The following is a 20,258-nucleotide window of genomic DNA, read 5'->3' as shown; positions in this document are numbered from 1 at the left end:
AATATATATATATATATATATATACCCCTAAAAACCTAAAAAAAAAAAAAAAGGTAGAGTTAGCCTCATTAGACAAACGTCCATGTAAAAGATAAGCTGCACACAAATATGTGACCCCACAGAGAGATATTATTTGCGTGTTCAACGCTTTCCTCGTGCTGCCTCAAAAGAGAGTGGAGGAATTCAGCAGAGTAATTTGTACCATATGCAGTTTCGCTTGTCTATTCGTGCCTCTTCCCCATGCACACGGCCGGTGGTGGGGAGTTTAGTAATCTTCATCCTCTAACATGATGGCGAGAAATTCGTCCAGGTTAATCTCTCCATCCTGATCCGTATCAAATTCATCAATCATGGCCTGCAGCTCTTCGTCGGTCATGTTTTCTCCAAGTTCCCTTGCCACACGGCGCAACGAACGCAAAGAAATTTTCCCTGTGTTATTTTCATCAAATAATTGAAAAGCTTTGATCATCTCCTGCCGTGGATCTCGCTGCGCAAATCGCTCCGTCATCAGATCTGTGAAACCGGCTAAGTCCATGAGTGGCTGATTGTGTTGATCGCGCGCAGCGCAATCCTGCATCATGCGTAGCACCTCATCCTTCTTGACGTCAAATCCAAGCGCCCGCATACTCACCTTCATTTCATGCACATCGATTAGCCCATTCTTGTCCGAGTCAAAGAGCTCGAACGCCTCACGAATTTCTTGTCTCTGCTCATCCGTCAGCTCAAAGCGACGCTTGCGAGGCAGGGCTGCTGGAACGGCAGTACGAACCGGAGCCGTCAGACGACCCCCAGCAGCACGTGTTGTCGACATGCCCGTTCTTCGGTCGGCGTTTTTTTTCTTTCTTCTTCTTCTGAATGTGTGTTGCTTCTTTCCGCCTCCCTCTTTCTATCTTTTGTTTTCCCCTGCGGCTACAGTCGTAGGTCCTCGAAGCTTCGTTAACAGTTGCGTGTCGGGAAAAAAAGACTGTATCTATGGATGACACAGAAAATATGTATGCGTAGCAGCAGTTCTACGAATAAAAAAATAGATGCGTCGGAGGTGTAGCTGCAAACAACTTCAGGCTGCTGAGAGGTATCGTCACCTGTTGCAACCAAATCTACACGACTTTACAGCCGCTGCGTAGCTCCGCTACAGTAAGTTTTCCTTCTTTTGCACTGCAGAAAAAAGTTTCGGTTTGCCCTTCGTATCCTTCTTCTACCACTCCCCGCCGCAGTCACTGGTGGTGTTTCCTGTGAGTGTCGTCAACGCAAAGGTATGCTCAAAAATAAAGGGGAAATAAGAAGCAATAAGACAACAGAGAAGCCATCACGGCACGACGGCAAAAAGCAAACAGGCAAACAACAGCAACAACAAAGACACAAGTCCTCCAATAAACAAGATACAAAAGGAAACGTGCCGCAAAGATAATTGCCGCAGAAACGTGTAAAAAAAAAAAAGTGGACGCTAGAGTGATGCGCCCTTCTGGCGCGAAACATTAGGATGGTGCGAGCCGGAAGAAATACGATCCCCATCTCCCGCATCCCTCCTTGCGCTGCTGTGCATTTATGTGACGGAGTTTCACGAAGGGAGCTCACATGCACTCCCTCAACCGTTCACAGTTTCACTGCCAAAATCAATAGATCAAAACCATCGACCGATGCGTTTCTCCGCAACACCACACGGCTCAACGGTGATGGCGTAGCGTGCCGTGTTGTCGGTGTCATCAGCAACGTCACTCAACGTCGCACGGCGCATATTTGCCTTGAAAAAAGTTGTCACAAGCAAATCAAAGTAGGTGTCCTCGTCCTTGAGCGTGAGCAGATGCTTTGTCTGCTGCAGGTCCACCTAGTCGTAAATCTTCATTTGTCCATTGTACGGGTCAAGACCCAAGTGCTTGTAGAGATCAAATAACGTGACGCCCGCCGTGAACGGGAATACAATACGCTGGTCCTCAGTCGTATCTTTTCGTACCACGATGAGACGGCGCATTTGCTGCAAGAGAAGAAAGAACCGTGTACGCAAAGGCTCGTCCATGCCAGCAAATTCCAGTACACGACCAGAAAAGTGATCTCTATTAAATGGATCAAGATACGCCGTCTCCCAGCAATCTGGGTTCATGGCAATCAAAGACGCATCGTCGAGTTGAAACTCCTTCACAAGTGGCTGCCGCACCTTTTCGGGGGTGCCTAACAACTCTAACATGTCATCCAGAAGGTGAGTAGCACAGTACTTGATGCGCATGCGCGGAAGTGCATTGGGAGGACTCAGATGTATGGCTTTCCATTTTTCAGAGTAGGCACAACTAAAAAGAAGCAACAATTGATGCTCCTACGCGGTGAGAAGCCCGGGATCAAGATACGTGGGATCCATGTTATGCCACAAAACCTGATCGCATAGGGTAAAGTATGGGCAACGCTCCATCTTGGCACGCACCTATGGATCATCCCAGCGACTAGACTTTGGCTTGATAAGACCTGAGCCGTCCTGCATAGGTGGCACATAATTTTGCGTGTCCACACGACCAGCATAAATATTACCATAGAATAGAACTCCACCAGTCGAGTGTGGTGCGGGGGTGCCAGGAAAGGTGAACTTTCGCTCCCCCTCCATCATGAGAAGGCGACGCGACTGACGCATCATCATCCAACCCAATCCGCTTCCCCTGCAGATCACTTACCCTCCGCTCACTACATCACTAATTATGCATACATATATATATATATATATATATATCCTAGAATGCAGGAAAACCCCCTCTTCGTCCACTCAGCACTTCTTTATGGCTATCCAGCTCTATTCCTCTTGTTTTTATATTATTTCAAATGTGTAGGAGTGTTTGTCTCTCGTTGATCTGGCGGAGGTGTTGTTGCTGTTGTACGTGTACTGTGCATGGTCTCCCGTCCCAAGACAAACAAAGACAACTGCGGGGTTGCGTGTACACATCCATGGGAAACATACGCAGCTGCGCAAATAGAGTTGTACCTGCCGAGGACTAAGTCTCCTCGAACCACTCCAAAGTTGTTATGTTCGAGTCAAATCCAAAATCCACACAAACAAAATCTTAAAAATAATAAGTAATAACTAAACAGCCTAACATACACACCTGCGTATATGCGCACAACTCTCAACTCCCCACCCACCCACCCACAGCAAAAACAACAAAAAAAAAACATTATTCTAAAACTCCCCGACACGCTTTATCACCCCCCCCCCCCCCCCCCAAGCTAATCCTTTCGTTTTTTTCACACTACTGCATAAACCACATTCTCTTCTGCTGCGTTTTATACCATGCCTGTCAAATTCCTTTTGGTGGTGGTGCCCAACCCAGCTTTTTCTTCCTTGTTTGGGCTAAATTTTGTCTTGAGTATCTTTTCACCGCGGAGGGTCAGTGGAAGGCTTCCGCATTGTATGCTTCGCGTAGTTGCTCCAAAGTCATGTTTTGGGCACTATGCAGCTCCAGCAGTCCGCCGTTGGACAAAATTTTCTCTCTTTGCAGCAGAAGAGAGCCCCCCCTCCCCTTTCCGCACTGCTCATACTCGTCCAAAGCAGAAATAAAATTCAGTTTACTCTCCTCATCATAGTACATTTGAATTTCCCGAACAGGAAGAACGCCAGGACTTGTCCCTAACATGGCAATCGCCTTTGCTGTGCAGAGGTCGCCAACGTATAGTGGGCAGTGTTCGATGGACGTTAGTCCGGCAGCGGTGGCGGCTCTTTTCACAGCTCGGAGCGTAATGCCAGAAAGTATATTCTCCTCCAGCGAACAGAGCAGACGATCGTCCTTTGTGATCAGGAGATAATTTGAACGGGAACCCTCCGGAACGAGATAATGTGCGGCCTTATCCCACACAAGCAGCACCTCGTACGCAGCGCTGCTCTCTTGGAGTTCCTTCGCACGTAAACGGAGAGGCGCCTGAACAATCTTTGCATTTGGAGTATGTCGCTGGGCATTGTATAAAAGCGCAAGTCGAGTCCCCTCTGCATACCATGTATCTGGGGGGAAGAAGGACTTTACAAAATACAGCGCGTAGGGAATATCACACAATAATTTCTGCCATTCCGCCTCATTGCCCAAACTGTTAGAAGAGGACGGCAGCCAAGCCAAAAACTTGAGATTTATATCACCTTTCCCCTCATGTTGGTTACTAATGTAACGACGAATGCTTTCCGTCACAGTCTCAACAGGGAACCGCAGCTTTGCCTTATTGCTGAGAGGCTTCGAAGAAACCGCAAACACAGAACTCTCATAGATGCGACGAACATGATCTCGCTCAAACATAACGCCGCCATGATGCACCCGCATCACATCGTAAACAAGTTGCCACTCTGTTGTGTCAACCTTTGAAGCAAAAGCAGAGCTAGGTGAGGAGCGAAGGTCATCCACAGAAATAACCTCGTGTGAAGGTGGGACGCAAAACCAAACCTCTTTGCACGACGCATCGGCAAGAATTGAGGAACGCACCGACGCCGGAATCAGGGGAAGGATCTCACCAAGTCCACCCTGCATTGCCACACAACTCAACGAGAACGCGATACTGACCAGGCCAGGAGAATAAAATGGGGCCGGATGTACGTGAGTGAGTGCCAAAAAAGCAGGAACCACAAAAAAACGCAGAATAAAAAAAAAAATCTAGAAAAAAAGAAGGAAGAGAGCAGGTGGCAAAAAAAGCACCAAACAACTCAAAAGGGTAAAAACAGCGTTGGAGCAGACATATTTACACATGCATACTTGCGAGCAACAAATCATGAGAGAGTGAGTGAAAACAAAAGGAAAAAAAAAACAGTGACAAAACTCAGGACAAACGACCAAAGCTAACATCACTTCACCCATCTCCTCCTCGCTTCTCAAAAGAAGAAAAAAAAAAAGAGAGAAATGACAAGACGCATACATCTGAGCCAATTTCTCGTTTCTAGACAAGTAAGGTTATCAGCGTCGCGAGTTGTTATTGTTGCTTTTTTTTTTAATACGTTTTATGCTTCATCATTTTATTATTTATTTGTGCTATTTACTTTTTTGACTCTGAGCCTTCCCCCCGCCTTGCATTGAATTAAGCTGCTCGTTCTTCGCTGTCCATAAGGTCACCAGTCTTCTTGCCAGCTTCTCACCAAAGACATCCATACCAAAGAGCCGCAATGCACGTTGTCGTCCAGCTGCACCCACACGTTTTGCCAGTTCCTCATCTGTCACATACGCCTTTATAGCCGACGCAAATGCCTCCGGTGTGGGATCACACAGCGTCCCACCCTCACCGACGCTCTCGCATGGACCGCCCTGATTCACAGCGACGATAGGCTTGGCACACACCATCCCCTCCGTAGGCACAATTCCAAAATGTTCCATCGCCGGTGTATAGACAATGCAGCAGCACTTCGACAAAAGATACGCTTTGGTCGTATCAGCTATGTTTTGTAGAAACAGAACCTGATCCTCCGTAAGGTGGTGGCGCGCCGCCAACTCCTGCAGCTCCTTCAGGTATTCCACGTTCTCCTTTAAGCGGGCATCGTAGCCGCCGGCGATGACAAGAAGTGGTGGATTCGTGGTGGCATCTGAGACCGCTGCCACTACATCAGAAAAAGCTTCAATTGCCAGTGAAAGATTTTTCTTCCGCTCATAACGGTTGATGCTGAGCACCACACTTCGATTTTCCAGTTGTCTACGCAGCGTCGCCACTTCATCATCCTCCATGTCAGAAATCACGTCGGTGGAGGCAACCTTGGCCGCCCATGAAACGGGAGGATAAAAGATATCTGCCTCTGCGTCAATCACTGACTCAAGCTGCGGAAATACCCTCACCGTCACCTCTCTGCTAAACTTTGAGTTTGACGCAATGCAGTCAGCAAAGCACATCGCCCGCGACTCCAACCTATCAAAAAAAAGCCGATATAATTTGTGTACCTTCCAAATGGACTTCAGAAAACGTCCATCCGCCTCGCGGTTCGCGTCGCAGCACTGATCAGGGAAGTGGCAATAAAAGAGGCATGGGACAAACACCCCGATCCAGCGCAACAAGGGTAACACGGCGGCCACTTGATCCACAAAAATACAGTCCGTGTCAGGGTAGTAGTAACTGACCATTAAGGCAGCCCAGGTCATCCGAAGCACTGCGCAAAAGACCTTCGCGCGTCCTAGAAAGTGATCTGGTAGCCATGCTCCACTCACCACCACCTTTACGGTGCCGTCCACGGTCTCCGGAAATGCACGCTTCGGATCATGGTGATTTGTTACAATAGTGACACTGATCGGGGTAACGTGCTGGTGTTTTTGTAGCGCCACCGCCGCGTCGATGATCAGTCGCTCTGCCCCACCAATGCCAAGGTCAGGGTGGAGAATCACCACCTGCAATGGTCGCTTGGCATCCTTTTGCAAGGCCACGTCCGTTGGGTTTCGTTGCTCTATCGCGTCAGACCTCAAGCGACGTAGTGCGGCCTCAATGCCCCGCAGGCGCAGCAGAAAAATAATTCCACATAATAAAATGCACCAGCCAAAGCTGAGCATCACGGGCGCAAAAAATGAATTAGTCATTGTCGTGGTTTACTGCTCGTACGCCTACAACGAACACAAAATAATAATGCAAAAAGAACTACCAGCCCTTCCAAAATGAATAAAAAAAAGGGGGAAAAAAAGGCGCATCGAGTGACTTCATTAGGGCGCTAACTGTTCTCTACAATACCCTCCTGCTCCACTGGAAGCGACACAGCAGTGGGAAGGCTTTGTAAGGAGAGGATGAGTAACAAAAACACGATTGCTCGCAAAGTACTTTCTTTGTTCCGTATACTTTCCCCCTCTCTCCTTCCCTTCCTCCCTCCCTCCCCCTACCTCTTTTCTCTTAGTTGTTATTTATATATGTACAAATGACAAATGAGAGTGCGTGAGTGAGAGAAAGATAGAGACGGAAGGGGGAAGGGAACATCGCTTGTGCCGCGGTTACATCTTCTTCTTTTCTAATGTCCAAAACAAAACCCAACTCCACACATAACTAGAGAACCAAAGAGGAAGGCAACCAACGACAACAACAGAAACATCAAAAAAAAAAAAGTGCAATACACTCACGCATGCTCAGTCTACACGTGTTTTTCTTTTTTTTTCTTTTTAAATTATTACTTGACGCCTGTTCTTTTTTCTGTTGCTCTTTCCTTTGAGGGTCCTCTCGCTTTCCCCACATCGACTTCCGTCACCAAGGTCTTTTATTTCATGAAGGTGTCACTCCAACCCCCTTTTTTTAGTTATTCCCCGCCAAACTTTTCTTTCTTTGGACCCCCGCATTCACGGAAGACGCGAGGAGCAAAGTTCACACAGAAGTGGCATGCACCCAGATCTACAGCAACCCGTGCAAAAAAAAAACAACAACATGCGAGCGGCTGTAGACGCAGGGGCAAAGAGAGAAACCTGCAGGCCGTACTCAGTGGTGTCAGCGCAGCTTTGAAGTCAAGCTGAGCATCACTCGCACGTAGCGCACACACTGCACGACAAAATTTCCGCAAACAGCCCCCAGAGGCCCCACCCCCGTTTACCCACGCGTTTTTCCATACGATCCCCCACACATGCGTTCCCTGCACTCAAAAAGGAAAAGCATCGACGGCCCGCATAAAAACAAAAACAAAATTACTCCGGAAGAGAGATATACGATAAAAACGGTGCAACGTGGAAGGTGGGGACGTTCAGGAGGTCCCTATACAAAAGAGGCACCAGTAAGAAGGAGAACTGCAAAACAACGAGAGGAAACCCAAAATAAGGCGAAATATGATGTGCGCGTATTTTGGTGTGCCCGTATTTGAATCTGACGCCATGGCCGTGTGGTGGTGAGAAGGAAGCAGCAGCAATAACAACGGCAATAGTGACAGCAAAAAAAAAAAACAATTTTTTTTTCTTTAACTCGGTAGCACTACGGATACCCATAACACGAGAGATTCATGTATCACCGTTTCCTCTAAATTGAAATTGTGTTTTCTCCTGCACGCATACTAATTATGCTTTGTTTTGTTTTTCCTCTCCTTCTTCTATTTTTATCTTTTCATTCATGTTGCGTTGTGTCGCTCCTAGCTTCTCGTGAGATATATAAATACATATACGTATATGCACTCGTCCACCCCCTCTTGTCTCACCAAAAGCCGCTTGGACCAGACCGATAGCGATTTGCCTGTCCACGGAAAGTGTCACCGCTATGCGTGCCAAATCCGGCAAATGTACCCAAACGTGTCATGCGCTCGCGGTCCAGCTTAAGTTCGTATTCACGCCGCTTCACAGGATCAATAAGTGTTGAATGGGCTTCACCAATGATTTTAAACTTGCGTTCTGCCTGCACCCGTTCTTCGTCTGGAAGCCCCACACACTTATCAGGGTGCCAACGAAGGGAAAGTTCGCGATACTTCAGCTTAATTTCACGTTCGCTGCTGTTACGGCTCACACCCAGGACATAGTAGTAATCTTTCTCACGCTCTGCCTCCTTCGTCAAGCCGTGTTCACAGTTACGCAGCTCACGCGCTAGTTCATGGTCGCTCGGATCGTATTGTATGGCACTTTTAAAGTCGCGAGTAGCGGCCACGAAGTTGCTAAGTTGTTGATGACAACGTGCACGACGGGCATATGCCTTCGAGAACTCTGGATCGAGTTGAATGGCGTTTGTGCAGTCCTCAATACCCTCTCGATATTTTCCCAGCTCCTTGTGGGCTGCAGCACGATTGCAGTATAAGATGCGCAGGATTTGGTTATTACTCTGAGCAGCGTTAATCGCAGACGTGTAATGATCTACGGCCGCTGCAAATTTTTTCTGTTGAAAGAGTTGGTTACCCTTTTGCTTACCTTCGTCCACCACGTTGATCAGCTTCAGTAACTTGGCACAATTCTCGTCCAGCTGTTGGACATCGACAAGGCACAGACGCGCCCGTTCAAAGTGCTCAAACCCGGATAGGTACAAACATTTTGCCATCATGTACCACAGCTTTGGTGAGCGACGAGAGGATGACACCGCTTCTAACGCATCTACCGCTTTTAGATAACGTTTCTGCTTAAATAACGACTCAGCGTAGCGCAAGCGAAATGGAATCGTATCACTGAACTGGGCAACCAACATGAGCCAAATTTCATCTCCCTCGGGTGTTCCAAAGGCACGCTCCGCGCGTTGAAGCAACTCAAGTCCGCTCTTGTAGTTTTTCCTCTTAGCATGTACGCTATCTGTCATCAAGTTTTCTGGAATTGTTTCCATTTGAGCAACCGCACGGGCCATATCTCCCATAACTGCTGCCGCTTTCGCTGCCCTTGTATACATGCGGACATTACCAGGCTCTAGAGATATCGCTTTAAGACAGTCTGAAATGCAATCACTGTAGCGTTGCGCCATGAAGTACGCAGAACTTCGATTCCCGTGCAGCGCACTGAGACGCGTCAAGCGGTCAAGGGGCTGTTGCTCAATGGCTTTTGAGTACAATTCTAGTGCCAGAGTATACTCCGCTTTTTCGTATGTAGCGTCTGCTTCCGCCTTCAATGCCTTACTGCTATCTCTACTACGGCCTTTAATGGAACGCACAAACGCAGAATGCTTCTTCAGTAACTCCAAACGTTCGCTTGCCTCCTTTGCATTTATTGCTTCACGTTGACGAAACTCCTCCTCGTCGGTATCCCAAAGCTCCTGAGAAAAGACAGTTGACTTAGCCGCCTTGACAGAGTCTGCAGTTGCTGCATGTGGAGTCACGTGTCGTGCCATCTTGCCTCCTGGGATTGCATCGTCGCGTTTGACTCGTACAATACGCCGGCCCGCAATGGACTCATCCCCGGCGCGACTTACCATCCCTGCCTCCGGTGAATTGGGCACATGGCTTTTTTGATGACTTCTGTGAGTTTCGTACATTTCCTCAATCGCCTGCACCACACCCAGTGGCAACTCTGCCAAGGCGTCAGTGGAAACTTGCCGCGAAAGCGCACACTTTCTACACGTCATCATGACACTTGGCAGAATTTGCACGGGATCCACCACAACCTTGTGGCACAACTCACACAAAAAATACGTGGACATAAATCTATCAAGCCACGTTGCGCTCGGCGATTCCACGTCGCTCGGGAAAGCGTTGGAGCGAGCGAATGGGAACGACTTGATTACCACATTCTCGGGGACATGCCGCTTGTTGGGCGAGTTTACATGCGACGCAAACGACGATGAGGATGAGGATGTTCCGGTTTGAAGTGTTTCTCCCTTCAGTGCTGCCTCCATTCGCAGGCACAGTCTGAGGGAAAGTTGTGGCAAAAACGCACCTATGCGAGGAAACCAAACCAAACCTGGGAAGAGATAAAGATACAGCGACGGCTCTGCAGTCTTGAAGCATAACAACAAAAAAAAAAAGATTCAAAGCACACACACACACACACACGCTACAAACAGCACTAGTACACAACAATATGAGTCGCATAATTTTGTATTCGTTCTTGTTGTTGCTGCTGTTAAATTTGTTATTTTACGATGTCTATCAGCAATGTATGACAGATTTCCCCGCTGTCGAGTCGCGGAACCAACAAAAAAAAAAAAAACAGCAAACCAGCAAAAAAAAGTAGCGAAGTAAATACAAGCAATTGAGTAAGTACTGACAAGATATACACGCATACGTATGCATGAAGAGACCACACCGTCCTAATCTATACATATCTTTGTGTAAAACAAAGGATGTACCGTGACTACCAAAGGAATAGTGACGGAGACAGTCCATCAATGTATTCCATCCCCTCTGTTCGGTCCTTCCTTTACGGAGACTCGAACAGAATCACTTTTCCTCCATACTTTTAACCTCAACCCACCCCAATTCAGTTTCTCTTCCTTATTGTTTGCTCGCTTGTTCGCACTGTTTTCCACTGTCACGCCACATGAAAACTCACTCCACTCAATCTTTGACCCTGCTTAGAAATTGACTTCTTCCTTGGCACGGGAAACTTCAGTGCGCAAGTTTGTGATCGATTTTTTCCCCACGCATTCCCTGCACTTATAGCCGTGGCGACGTAGCACCATACCCGGAACATTGTACCTCCCACAAACAACACACAATCGGGTGACGCCATCTGTGTGCGCCGTGCCTTCCGATAGTTCAGGGGAAGAATGAAAGCTACCTGCCATCGACGGACTTTCTGTGCTAAGACGGTTCGCCACAGGCACCAGGTACTCCACAGGAATAGACATAGATACGGGGTAACGATAGCCAGCAGGCGAAACCTGTTTCGGGATGAACTGCATCAGGACAAGATTTTGCCCAGTGTAACGCACGGCTACACCTATAAGTTTGCCTTCGCAGACCTCCTCCATCGCGGAGCACCAGTAGCTGTCGGTAAGATGCTCGCGAAGCGAGCAACTAGGAGCCAGAACGCGGTACTTGTCGCCAAGAGTCACAAGAGACTCTACTTGAATGGTCTCCCTTATGCCTCGACTACCCATCATCACGACCGGAGGTGCACCTGTTAAAGTAGCGACAACGCCAAAAAAAAAATAATAATAATAACGGGGGTGGAGGCGAAGGACGGAGGAAGAGGTAGTCAACAAAATCAAGCGTACCATTTCTCCATACTTCTCGCCCTTGCAAACACACACGCACACACTCCCTCTCTCAATTCCCTAGATACCCTCACACCTCTCTCTATTTACCATAAAGATAAAACGCTCGAGGGGGGGGGGGGGGGGCATCGATTATTTCAATTTGTCAGGATTTTCAGGCCAAATCAAAGAGAATAAAATAAATTATTTCTCAATGATCAAGCGTATCAATGTAGGCAAGAAGAGGCTCAGCAAAATCAAAGGTACGCAACAAATTCTTGGTGGATGTCCAGAAATATGGGGTCTGTTGCATGGCCTTTTCACACGCAGGTTCAGAGAGGGTCGCTGCAAGCACGTAAATCATATTTTTTACCGTTTCTTGAATCGCCTCACGCAGGACGACCTCGTCCTCCGTCACACCGCCTCCGCGCCCCATCCATTTCGTGTCTTGGGCATCAGACGGCATGGTATTAGAGGCATTCTGTGTCGGAGTGGTGTAAAGAGCATAAAGAGTACCCAAGATACGTTGCCACAGTTCTTGTAACACCTCTGGCGTTTCCCCAAGGGATTTCACGTAATGCAAAAAGACTTTGGGCAGTAGACCAACAACACGACACTTCAAATCAATAGCAACCTGTTGATTTCTTTCCTTCGTAGAATTGGATGGGCCTGCCAAACCCCCTATCCCAGACTTTGTTGTCGGTTGTGGTGCAAATGAGCTCAAAAGACTTGTCACAAACGTATGGGGTAAAGTCGGATTCACGGCAACATCATCAGGCGTCCGACCACTCTCTGACGGCGTGGATGCCACCGTAGGGGATGGAGCACAAATTTGTTCAGTAAGTGGAAAAACAATATCTTCGTAAAGCATAGAAATGGCCGTGACGGGTAGTTGTTCAATATCCGAGTCTAGCAAGCAACGCTGCAGGCATAACAGAGCTTCACTTCTATCGCGGTACTGGCGCGATAACACTACCAAGGCACAGAGACCACGGAGTGAAGCAATCCACCCACGATGCCACTCCGCATCCTCATTCGTGGTGCCTCCTAAAACATGAATGGCGACTAGACGACGACAAATAATGGTAAGGTTATCCCCAAGACTTTCCAAAGGCTCATCTTGAACTGGCTCACTTGAATGCACTCCTGCTCTGACGGCTACTTCGCGTTCACCTGGTAACGCAAGGGCACAAATTACCAAGGCATGTACAACATTCTCACCATCTTGCAGAATGCTATAACGCTCCTGTTTCACTATAGTCGATAGTGCTTTCCTCGTTTGCTGCTGCACAAGGGGATGACCACATGCAGTTGCCATTGTGCACAGTGCGTTTAATAGCATCCCTAAGAGTGAATGACCTAGTACATGCGGTAGATATTGCGGCTCAGTGAGTAACTCCAGCAAGGTACCAGAGAGTAAAGGAGCCACTGCAGCTGTAAACACCTTGAAAGGGGCAGCGGCAAGTAGACACAAAATTCGTAGCCCCATCTCCTGCTGCTGATCATTATGTAAAAAATATTTTAGGGCCCTGAGTAATGCCTTTACCACGCGGGTTGCCAGAGACACCCAATACTCGTAGGCTTCAGCAGGCATCGATTGACCAAGCTCAGTCACTGAAAAGTCTTCAGCAACCTCACGAGCACTGCTATTGTGATTATTGCTGCTACCATTATTGTTTTTTTGTTTATAGTGCTGCATGAATGCGTGGGGTTCGGCTGGTCAAAAATAGCAAAGATGTTTGCTGTGACCTGATGACACAATTTCACGTAGCGCTCCAGTACACAGCTATCCCGTGAACGGCGGATGGCAACTTCCGTGATGAGAATCATCGTATAGGAGGCTGCATAACTATCAGCAGCCCCTTTGCTTTTCATTGTAGCCTCCTCGCACAAGGCACAAAAAAAGTTCCAGTTGGGCTTCTCTTCAAGCGCGTCAATCATGCGCAGGAATTCCTCAATGTCAGGAAAAAGCACCTTGACCCGCTCCATCGCCCGTCGTTCCTCGCACTCCTGCGCCCTAAGGCGTTCGGGTGAAATAGAGGAGCCCCACAACGCCGCAAACCAGCCACCCTCAGAGGTCGTACGCTTAACGCCAGTCCCGACTAGCCCAGGATTACAGCGCAGTTCCTCCCACAACTCGGTACTTTCGGCCGCAGAGGGTGTTGACGAGGCTGAATTAGATTCCCTCGCAAAAATACCAAGCAAGAAGGACTTAGCAAAAAAGTGACCCAACTCTTCCCAGGCATCCGTCACCGCCAGCAGGCACTCACGAAGGACACAAAATAGTTTTTCTAAACAACGCAACGAGTAGCCCCGGTTACCAAGACAAACCAATGAACCATGTGCATCTTGCATGTCAAGTGGGAGTTGTGAGAGAAGCACTAGTATAACATGGTCCACGGCAGACACAGTTCCAAAATCTGTAGCGGTCTTGGCTAGCAAGCATAGACCATCAAGGGCCAGATTATATGCCTCTTCAGCTGTAGTTAAAGAAGAATCACTTTTGGCACCGCTGTTCTCCACATTTCTTTCCTCTACACGATAGTGCCCAAGGGAGATACTACATGTGTAAATGCTGTTGGCAAATGCCGTGAGAGCATGCTTCCACAACGAAGAAAACACAAATGGACGCAAGGCCTGAACGACAACTTGGTCCCTGGGAGTTAAATTTTTCACCTGCATTGAGCATCGCAATATGGCATCCGTGGAGATCACCTCCTCAGAAAGAGCAAGTTCTCGCATTTCCAGCGCCCACGTGACGTCGTTGGTAAAACCCACATCAATCATTTCTGACATAATAATTGGATGGGCCTTCACATCGTCGTATAACTGATCCAAATACTCATCTGGAAGGCGATTACCACCATCACTGTCACGATGCACACGCCGAAAATCTGCCCGCTGCATTGGTTTTACCATCTTACCCGAGTGTTGATCCGTATTCAACATAATCAAGGAAAAGGCAAGAATAAAAGGACCCTGCTCACTACGGAATGGATTAATTTCTTTTGCTGCATCACAATTCGATTTGACCCACACTTTTGCAAACGCCTCCATGACACGATCAATCTTTTGCGCCTCCCCTGGCATGCACATATGGTAGGCTGTCTCACGAATGCAGTGTAAGAGAGATTTGTTGCGATAATCAAACTCCTGTAGAAACCCTTTCAGTTGCTCTTCGTAAAAACGAACAGTTCCTGCCCGTAAATGATCCGTTTCCCGTTTTGCCTTCCAGGCGGCAAGGGCTGCAGTGCTTTCTTCCGTTCCGTCAGGCGTTGGTGCGGGCAATTCCCGGCCAAGCTCGCCAAGGTAGTCCCCCAAGACACGTTTGTCCAGAATATCACTAAGATAAAAAAGACAGGCACCTACCTCACGTCCACCAGCAGGTTCGGCAAGTACCAAGGCCGGCGAGTTTACCCCGCCAATTCCAGCAATATTGCGATAGGATGACCCGGGGGACACCCGAGTTGCCTTCTGAAGAAGAAATGGAATACCATCCTTGATAGCGTTACGTCGGAAAAGAAAAGCAAACTTCATCAATAGTTTCTTCTGTTCCAGTCTAGACTTAATCAGCGACTTCAACTCTGCTGAAGGTGGCAACGGGTTCGAAATTTTCAGGGCTGTTTGACGCAAGAGAGCATGCATTGCCGCTAAAGCAAGCGCGTCCATTTGCATCAAGCACTGTTCCGAGGCAAAGTCAGAAGACGACCCACTACGATCCCCCTTTCGCGGGAGAGCAGAGACAGCATCGCTGGCCACATAAAAACAGTTCTCCACCAATACTGCACACAGCCGATCAAACAAAGGAAAAAAGCGTCGCGAAAGGTCATACTGCGCGTAGCAAAATGTGGCAAAATCCGCATCTCCACAGAACTCTACAAGACTCTCCAATAAAAGTTCTCGACGTTCATAGAGGTCCGCCAGCTGCGTTAAACTCCGATGAAATTGAGGCCCAGTAGGCAGTGACGGTGAGGCCGCCAGGGAAGGCAAAGAAACCAATTTTCCCGACGATAAGGAGCCGGAAGGGAGTTCCTCTGTCATGCGCATGATGGGGTCAAGGTGAAGAGCTCGAATAAAAGAAAACGTCTGTGGCACCACATGCGTCGAAGCAATGTTCACCACAATATGCACCGTTCGAAGTATCTGAGAAAGAACAATGGTATTCTCAGTACTCACCCCTGTCACGAGAAGCGCACGACACAGTTCATGTTGCACACTATGAAGTAGCTCCTCCCACCCAGGGTCACAAAGACGATCGTTTACCACAAGCAACATGGCCTGTACCAGACACAATCCCTCCAATTGCACTGCAGCGGTTTTAGATGCATTCTTTGAATCCAAGAGTTGTTTTTCCGGTCCTGTTTCATTCTCATTATCGGATCCTTTTATAAGTGTGCAAATGTAACGCAGCATAACGGCTCCTGTAAGAGAACAGTCTGCCTTTTCATCTGCTTCATCGTTCAGTGATGTGTCAGTCTTCTCAGAAACTGGGAGACAATGAGGCTTATTATTCGCGATCATGGTATAAAGCGATGTAACAATTGACTTCATGGCTGCTTCAGCCGTTCGCCGAAGCAGGGGACTAAACATCGGATGTATTGCAAACGTATATGCACGTCGTACTATTTGTACATACAAACCCTCAGGTAAACCTGCCGCAGATGGGTGACCCGCACAACTCACATACAACTGCAGCATTCTACCAAGTACCACCTCGTATAGAAAAATGTCGTTTACTTCCTTTTTGCCGCCATGTATTCTGCGTAGAATCATATCAAGACCGTTCCTTGTAATAAAGGAACATCGAAGATCAATGAGGTTTGACAAACACGCCAACGCAACACCCACAATTGTCTCACCCATTTCCTCAGAGGCACAAATATCACAGAATGGCTGCAAAATTGCTTCCTCAGGGAGAGGACGCACAAAATTTGGTGCCATAATCTCACGCTGAAGCGCCTTTAATTGGCGTAGGAGGGAAGTCTCAGCCATTTTACCAGGATTTGCAAAGAGACTATTTGGCCCAAACCTTCCGTTGGAGCGCATAGCAACAAGAAGGTTTTGTGTCTGGTTGGAGAGAACCATACAATCCCGCCTCCATTGTCTGGTGCTAAGGGACGACAACAACGATGGTGACGCATCTCCCTCTGTCTCCATCAAGTTGCTAGTACTTGTTGCTGTGGTTTGGGTATCCTCTCCTTATTATGTTACCTTTTTTTCACGCAGGAACTCCAAAGCAGAATAATATTTTTTTTAAAAAGGCAAATATCTATTTCACAGCACCACGGTCTCATTCACCGCAGCAAGGTACACATTATAAAGAGGGCTCGTTTCTCCACACCATATGCGTAGGGGCCAAGGAAGAAAAAACATGGGTGCCTGGGCAGGGTTAATTCATGAATGTGCTCACGCATGTATGTGTTCCACATGCGTGATCGCGAGTGTAAGGGGAGAAGGTGTATGCACATTGTGGTATTAATCAACAGAGAACAAAACATAAAAACAAGAAAAGAATGCAAGTAAACCAACAAACGGAAAACACACACGCACACAAGATAAAAATTAGTCATCCTCTCTATACCCCGCGCTCACAATTCCTTTCGTTTCCTCTGCTTGCCCTTGGCATGGGACAACACATATTCGAGCACGCGCTCAATAGGAATCTCATCTTCGTAAGGCAAAAAAGTAGCATTTACCACTGTATTTCCAAATCGCCACTGTACAAACTCTTTTTTAAGCAGCTCTGGAGGTACCTCCTTCCCCATATTGCTCAAAAACTCACGTGCCTTCCATAAAAGAGCACGCTTGGCAAAGGGATAACAGAATTCGCCCCACCCAATGCGCCCGCGCCTACGCACGTCCAGAGATTGTTTCCACTCCTTCAAATGGTTGTCCCCGCGGAGAACATCACGGTGTGTCCATTGGTAGAATAAAGCTATCTGTTCATCATTCAAGTCACCTATAATGTTTGGTTTTAGCACTGCCCAAGCATTACGCAGCCCCTCAAGCTCGAAGGTTGTCAGTCCCCGGTACAGTGCAGCCTCTATAGAGTTTGTATCCGCCGCTTTCTTGATGAGCGCGAGCAATTCCTGCGGTTCCACGACAAAGTTATCACGTGTGTATAAACGAAACAGACCGCATAGCTTCCCTGGCGACATTGCCGCGGATGCTGTGGCGAACTTCCAGAGTTTTTGGAACTGTAAGCACTGCAGTTCAAACACCCCTTGCGCCATGTGTGCCTCCTCCGGTGTTAACTGACGCGGGTCCATTCGTGACGTGATAAAGTGAGGAAAAAAAAATGACATGAGTCCATTGAAGGTAAAAGGGCCCTCAGCCTCAAGCATTCCTTTCTCCTCCGGCTTAAGTTTTGTGCCGAACACCCTTTCTAGAAACCCAGTGACGCGTTGAGCCTCCAATGTTCTACCGTGACCATTGAAACTCCTGCAAAACATACGATGCGCCCTCCTTGCCTCCGCAAATACCAAGGGCAAAACTGCCGCGTGAGGGTCATTGCGGTACATCCGCCGTCGCCTCCCCATCCTCGACAGGTGGAGCGAACGCAGCACGAACACAAAGTCCAGGAGTCCACATACAATAACCAAGGCTCCCGTGATGAAGATAGACACAGTTAGAGCTGTATGCATATTGTAAAGAGCCTTCAGGAGGGCTGTCGCACACGGTTCGGCATGCAAGTTACTCTCACTTCCAACCGGACATATAGACGAGGCAACTTCAAGGCAACTGACGAAAAATCCACTGCATTTCAAGTGAGACTGAACACGACTTATCTGACTGGGGTTGCTATGTGCTGTTTCCATCCATCCGGACGCCGCGTAACCAACTAGGAAGTCCTCCACAAAACCTGCTGCAAGCCCCAAAAGCGCGCCCAATGCCGCGTGAAACAGCCCAATAAGCAGCAGCACTGCACCACAAATTACGGTAAATATATACAGACGAAAAATCACAGCCACAAAATTCAAAAGCGAAAACAGGTACGTCACAGTCGTCATTACAAAAAAAGGAATAAACAATTTTCTCAAGAAAATGAAATGATTCTCATCCAAGAGAGGAATTGATACCAGTGTAAACGTCGACATGCATGTTATAATAACAGAAATTATAAGAAGTACTCCGCGGTTCACTCTGTCCATACAAGGATTGAAAAATATCTCATGAGGTCGTCTTAAATAGCAGCGCAAATATAACACCAGCACAATTAGGAGCAAAACAATGGCAACACCGCTGTATACAGCAACTAAAATCACATAGCTGTTTCTTCGTACTTTTACATCTTCTTCCACAGCCCATTTCATAACATTCGGGTGGGAAAGAACAGTCTCATCACAATGAGGCCCCTGACACGATTTGCACACCTCCGACATCCCACACCTTCTCACGTTAACAGGAGTAGATGACGTATCGGAAACAAGTCTAAATGACGCTATTCGTCGAAGAAGCTTCGCACGCCATTTTGGACGAATATACGGGGAGTTATCCGTGATCACAGCACATATCTCTGTGGGTAATGGCAATCCCCGCAAAGAATCCAAGGCGATCACCAGTTGAGAATCGTTGGCGGTGCCCACGATAGATCCGTCCGCAAGCATCCAATCCACCTTCATGTCAGTCATTCCTCCAATCTCTCCAATATGAATTTGAAGGTCCTGAAAACGATTAAAAATCAAATTGGGGGTATCTCTTATGCAGCGTGTATGTGCCGTAGAATCACCCAAGTCTGCAGAAAGAAGAGCAAGGTTGACTTGTTCCTTGCATACAGCGCATAGTCCGCCTACCGAGGAATTACGCATTATACAATCTTGCCTAGTCGGACGGTAATAATTATTAAAGAAACAACCTTTCAATGGTGTTTCATCGGCCAGCCCTTGGTCTATCCAATGACCCCACGCTGCACGCGCCGCCTCAATGGATGGGGCGCAGTTGGGTACCTGCACAACATGTTTATCCTCTACTCCAAAAGCATACTCTGAGCCTAGTGAGGTAACGGCTTTGCTTAGTTCACGAATAACAAAAAATGGCATAAACAATGGATCGTTGGTGAAGATCGCAATGGATTTTCCACCCACGCCCACCGCAGCCTTGGGCTGGTTTACCAAGACCACAACCAGGTCCTGGACAGGGGCGTAAGCTGCCAATCTGAAGACGGCGTTCAGGTCACAACTTACGACAGGTGGATAGGTGAGGGTTATCGAGCATCCAAGATTGTTTCGCCCACCCTTTAAGTCTTCCTTTGAAGCCGCACCCGACTCCACTGACGGCTGAAAAACGGCGTATATGTTGAGTAACGATGCGTACCTATCCCACGGTTCTGCAGTAACACCTCGGATTCTGCCGTGCAAAGCCCTGACACAAAGATTGACGTCACTTTGAAATAAAACTTCCTCCTCCACAGCGTATCCTGAGGAAAGAAACGTGATGGACCGCGTCACCCAATCACTGGAGACCTGCTGCTCCACCCTGTACATTGGTGCTTCGTCTGCGGCGCGGCATATTCTCCCAACGTCCAGACTGAGATAGACCAGCAACAGACCCCAAAGCAAAACAAAGAAACGCATGCCAACTCAAACAACGCCAGATGTGCCCCTCTTTCCTTTGTGTGTAGTTTTGCTCCCCCACCCTGAGGATGTGCTTTGGTTGCAAAGAGGCGCGATGTACACAAGGCTGAGACAGAAAAAAAAGTGGCGGCGGGAGGGGGGGGAAAAAAGTGAGCAAAAAAAAAAAAGTTATATATATACATATATATATATATATAC

At 47.8% G+C, this 20,258-nt stretch overlaps 9 protein-coding genes and 1 pseudogene across 9 annotated transcripts, besides 9 other annotated features; 1 reads left to right on the top strand and 9 right to left on the bottom strand.

The window, feature by feature from the left end:
- Position 1: 1 nt before the first annotated feature.
- Positions 2-24: a microsatellite.
- A 241-nt stretch (positions 25-265) lies between these two features.
- Positions 266-811, bottom strand: TraAM80_01117 (centrin; the record flags this gene model as incomplete). Its single annotated transcript, XM_029378170.1, has 1 exon — positions 266-811. One exon carries the CDS (start codon positions 809-811, stop codon positions 266-268), a length of 546 nt encoding a protein of 181 aa, XP_029242020.1.
- A 370-nt stretch (positions 812-1,181) lies between these two features.
- TraAM80_01116 (hypothetical protein) lies at positions 1,182-1,406 on the top strand (annotated as a pseudogene).
- Positions 1,407-1,825: 419 nt separating this feature from the next.
- TraAM80_01115 (uncharacterized protein) lies at positions 1,826-2,221 on the bottom strand (the record flags this gene model as incomplete). Its single annotated transcript, XM_029378169.1, has 1 exon — positions 1,826-2,221. One exon carries the CDS (start codon positions 2,219-2,221, stop codon positions 1,826-1,828), a length of 396 nt encoding a protein of 131 aa, XP_029242019.1.
- A 464-nt stretch (positions 2,222-2,685) lies between these two features.
- Positions 2,686-2,713: a microsatellite.
- Positions 2,714-3,183: 470 nt separating this feature from the next.
- Positions 3,184-3,201: a microsatellite.
- A 164-nt stretch (positions 3,202-3,365) lies between these two features.
- On the bottom strand, positions 3,366-4,487 carry TraAM80_01114 (protein G6; the record flags this gene model as incomplete). Its single annotated transcript, XM_029378168.1, has 1 exon — positions 3,366-4,487. The coding sequence occupies one exon, from the start codon at positions 4,485-4,487 to the stop codon at positions 3,366-3,368; it is 1,122 nt and encodes a 373-aa protein (XP_029242018.1).
- Positions 4,488-4,982: 495 nt separating this feature from the next.
- Positions 4,983-6,476, bottom strand: TraAM80_01113 (putative dolichyl-P-Man:GDP-Man1GlcNAc2-PP-dolichyl alpha-1,3-mannosyltransferase; the record flags this gene model as incomplete). Its single annotated transcript, XM_029378167.1, has 1 exon — positions 4,983-6,476. One exon carries the CDS (start codon positions 6,474-6,476, stop codon positions 4,983-4,985), a length of 1,494 nt encoding a protein of 497 aa, XP_029242017.1.
- A 285-nt stretch (positions 6,477-6,761) lies between these two features.
- Positions 6,762-6,800: a sequence feature (GA-rich).
- Positions 6,801-7,053: 253 nt separating this feature from the next.
- Positions 7,054-7,118: a sequence feature (A-rich).
- Positions 7,119-7,790: 672 nt separating this feature from the next.
- Positions 7,791-7,825: a microsatellite.
- Positions 7,826-8,079: 254 nt separating this feature from the next.
- TraAM80_01112 (putative TPR-repeat protein) lies at positions 8,080-10,185 on the bottom strand (the record flags this gene model as incomplete). Its single annotated transcript, XM_029378166.1, has 1 exon — positions 8,080-10,185. One exon carries the CDS (start codon positions 10,183-10,185, stop codon positions 8,080-8,082), a length of 2,106 nt encoding a protein of 701 aa, XP_029242016.1.
- A 138-nt stretch (positions 10,186-10,323) lies between these two features.
- Positions 10,324-10,356: a microsatellite.
- Positions 10,357-10,482: 126 nt separating this feature from the next.
- Positions 10,483-10,519: a microsatellite.
- Positions 10,520-10,863: 344 nt separating this feature from the next.
- TraAM80_01111 (uncharacterized protein) lies at positions 10,864-11,394 on the bottom strand (the record flags this gene model as incomplete). Its single annotated transcript, XM_029378165.1, has 1 exon — positions 10,864-11,394. One exon carries the CDS (start codon positions 11,392-11,394, stop codon positions 10,864-10,866), a length of 531 nt encoding a protein of 176 aa, XP_029242015.1.
- A 304-nt stretch (positions 11,395-11,698) lies between these two features.
- On the bottom strand, positions 11,699-13,081 carry TraAM80_01110 (uncharacterized protein; the record flags this gene model as incomplete). Its single annotated transcript, XM_029378164.1, has 1 exon — positions 11,699-13,081. One exon carries the CDS (start codon positions 13,079-13,081, stop codon positions 11,699-11,701), a length of 1,383 nt encoding a protein of 460 aa, XP_029242014.1.
- A 17-nt stretch (positions 13,082-13,098) lies between these two features.
- On the bottom strand, positions 13,099-16,644 carry TraAM80_01109 (uncharacterized protein; the record flags this gene model as incomplete). Its single annotated transcript, XM_029378163.1, has 1 exon — positions 13,099-16,644. One exon carries the CDS (start codon positions 16,642-16,644, stop codon positions 13,099-13,101), a length of 3,546 nt encoding a protein of 1,181 aa, XP_029242013.1.
- A 431-nt stretch (positions 16,645-17,075) lies between these two features.
- On the bottom strand, positions 17,076-20,060 carry TraAM80_01108 (uncharacterized protein; the record flags this gene model as incomplete). Its single annotated transcript, XM_029378162.1, has 1 exon — positions 17,076-20,060. One exon carries the CDS (start codon positions 20,058-20,060, stop codon positions 17,076-17,078), a length of 2,985 nt encoding a protein of 994 aa, XP_029242012.1.
- A 169-nt stretch (positions 20,061-20,229) lies between these two features.
- Positions 20,230-20,257: a microsatellite.
- Between the last annotated feature and the right edge of the window lies 1 nt (position 20,258).

This window comes from Trypanosoma rangeli (genome assembly GCF_003719475.1).
Source record: "Trypanosoma rangeli strain AM80 chromosome Unknown Tra_15.4_contig_00022, whole genome shotgun sequence".
Lineage (NCBI taxonomy): Eukaryota > Euglenozoa > Kinetoplastea > Trypanosomatida > Trypanosomatidae > Trypanosoma > Trypanosoma rangeli.
This window is presented reverse-complemented; position numbering and strand designations above follow the sequence as displayed.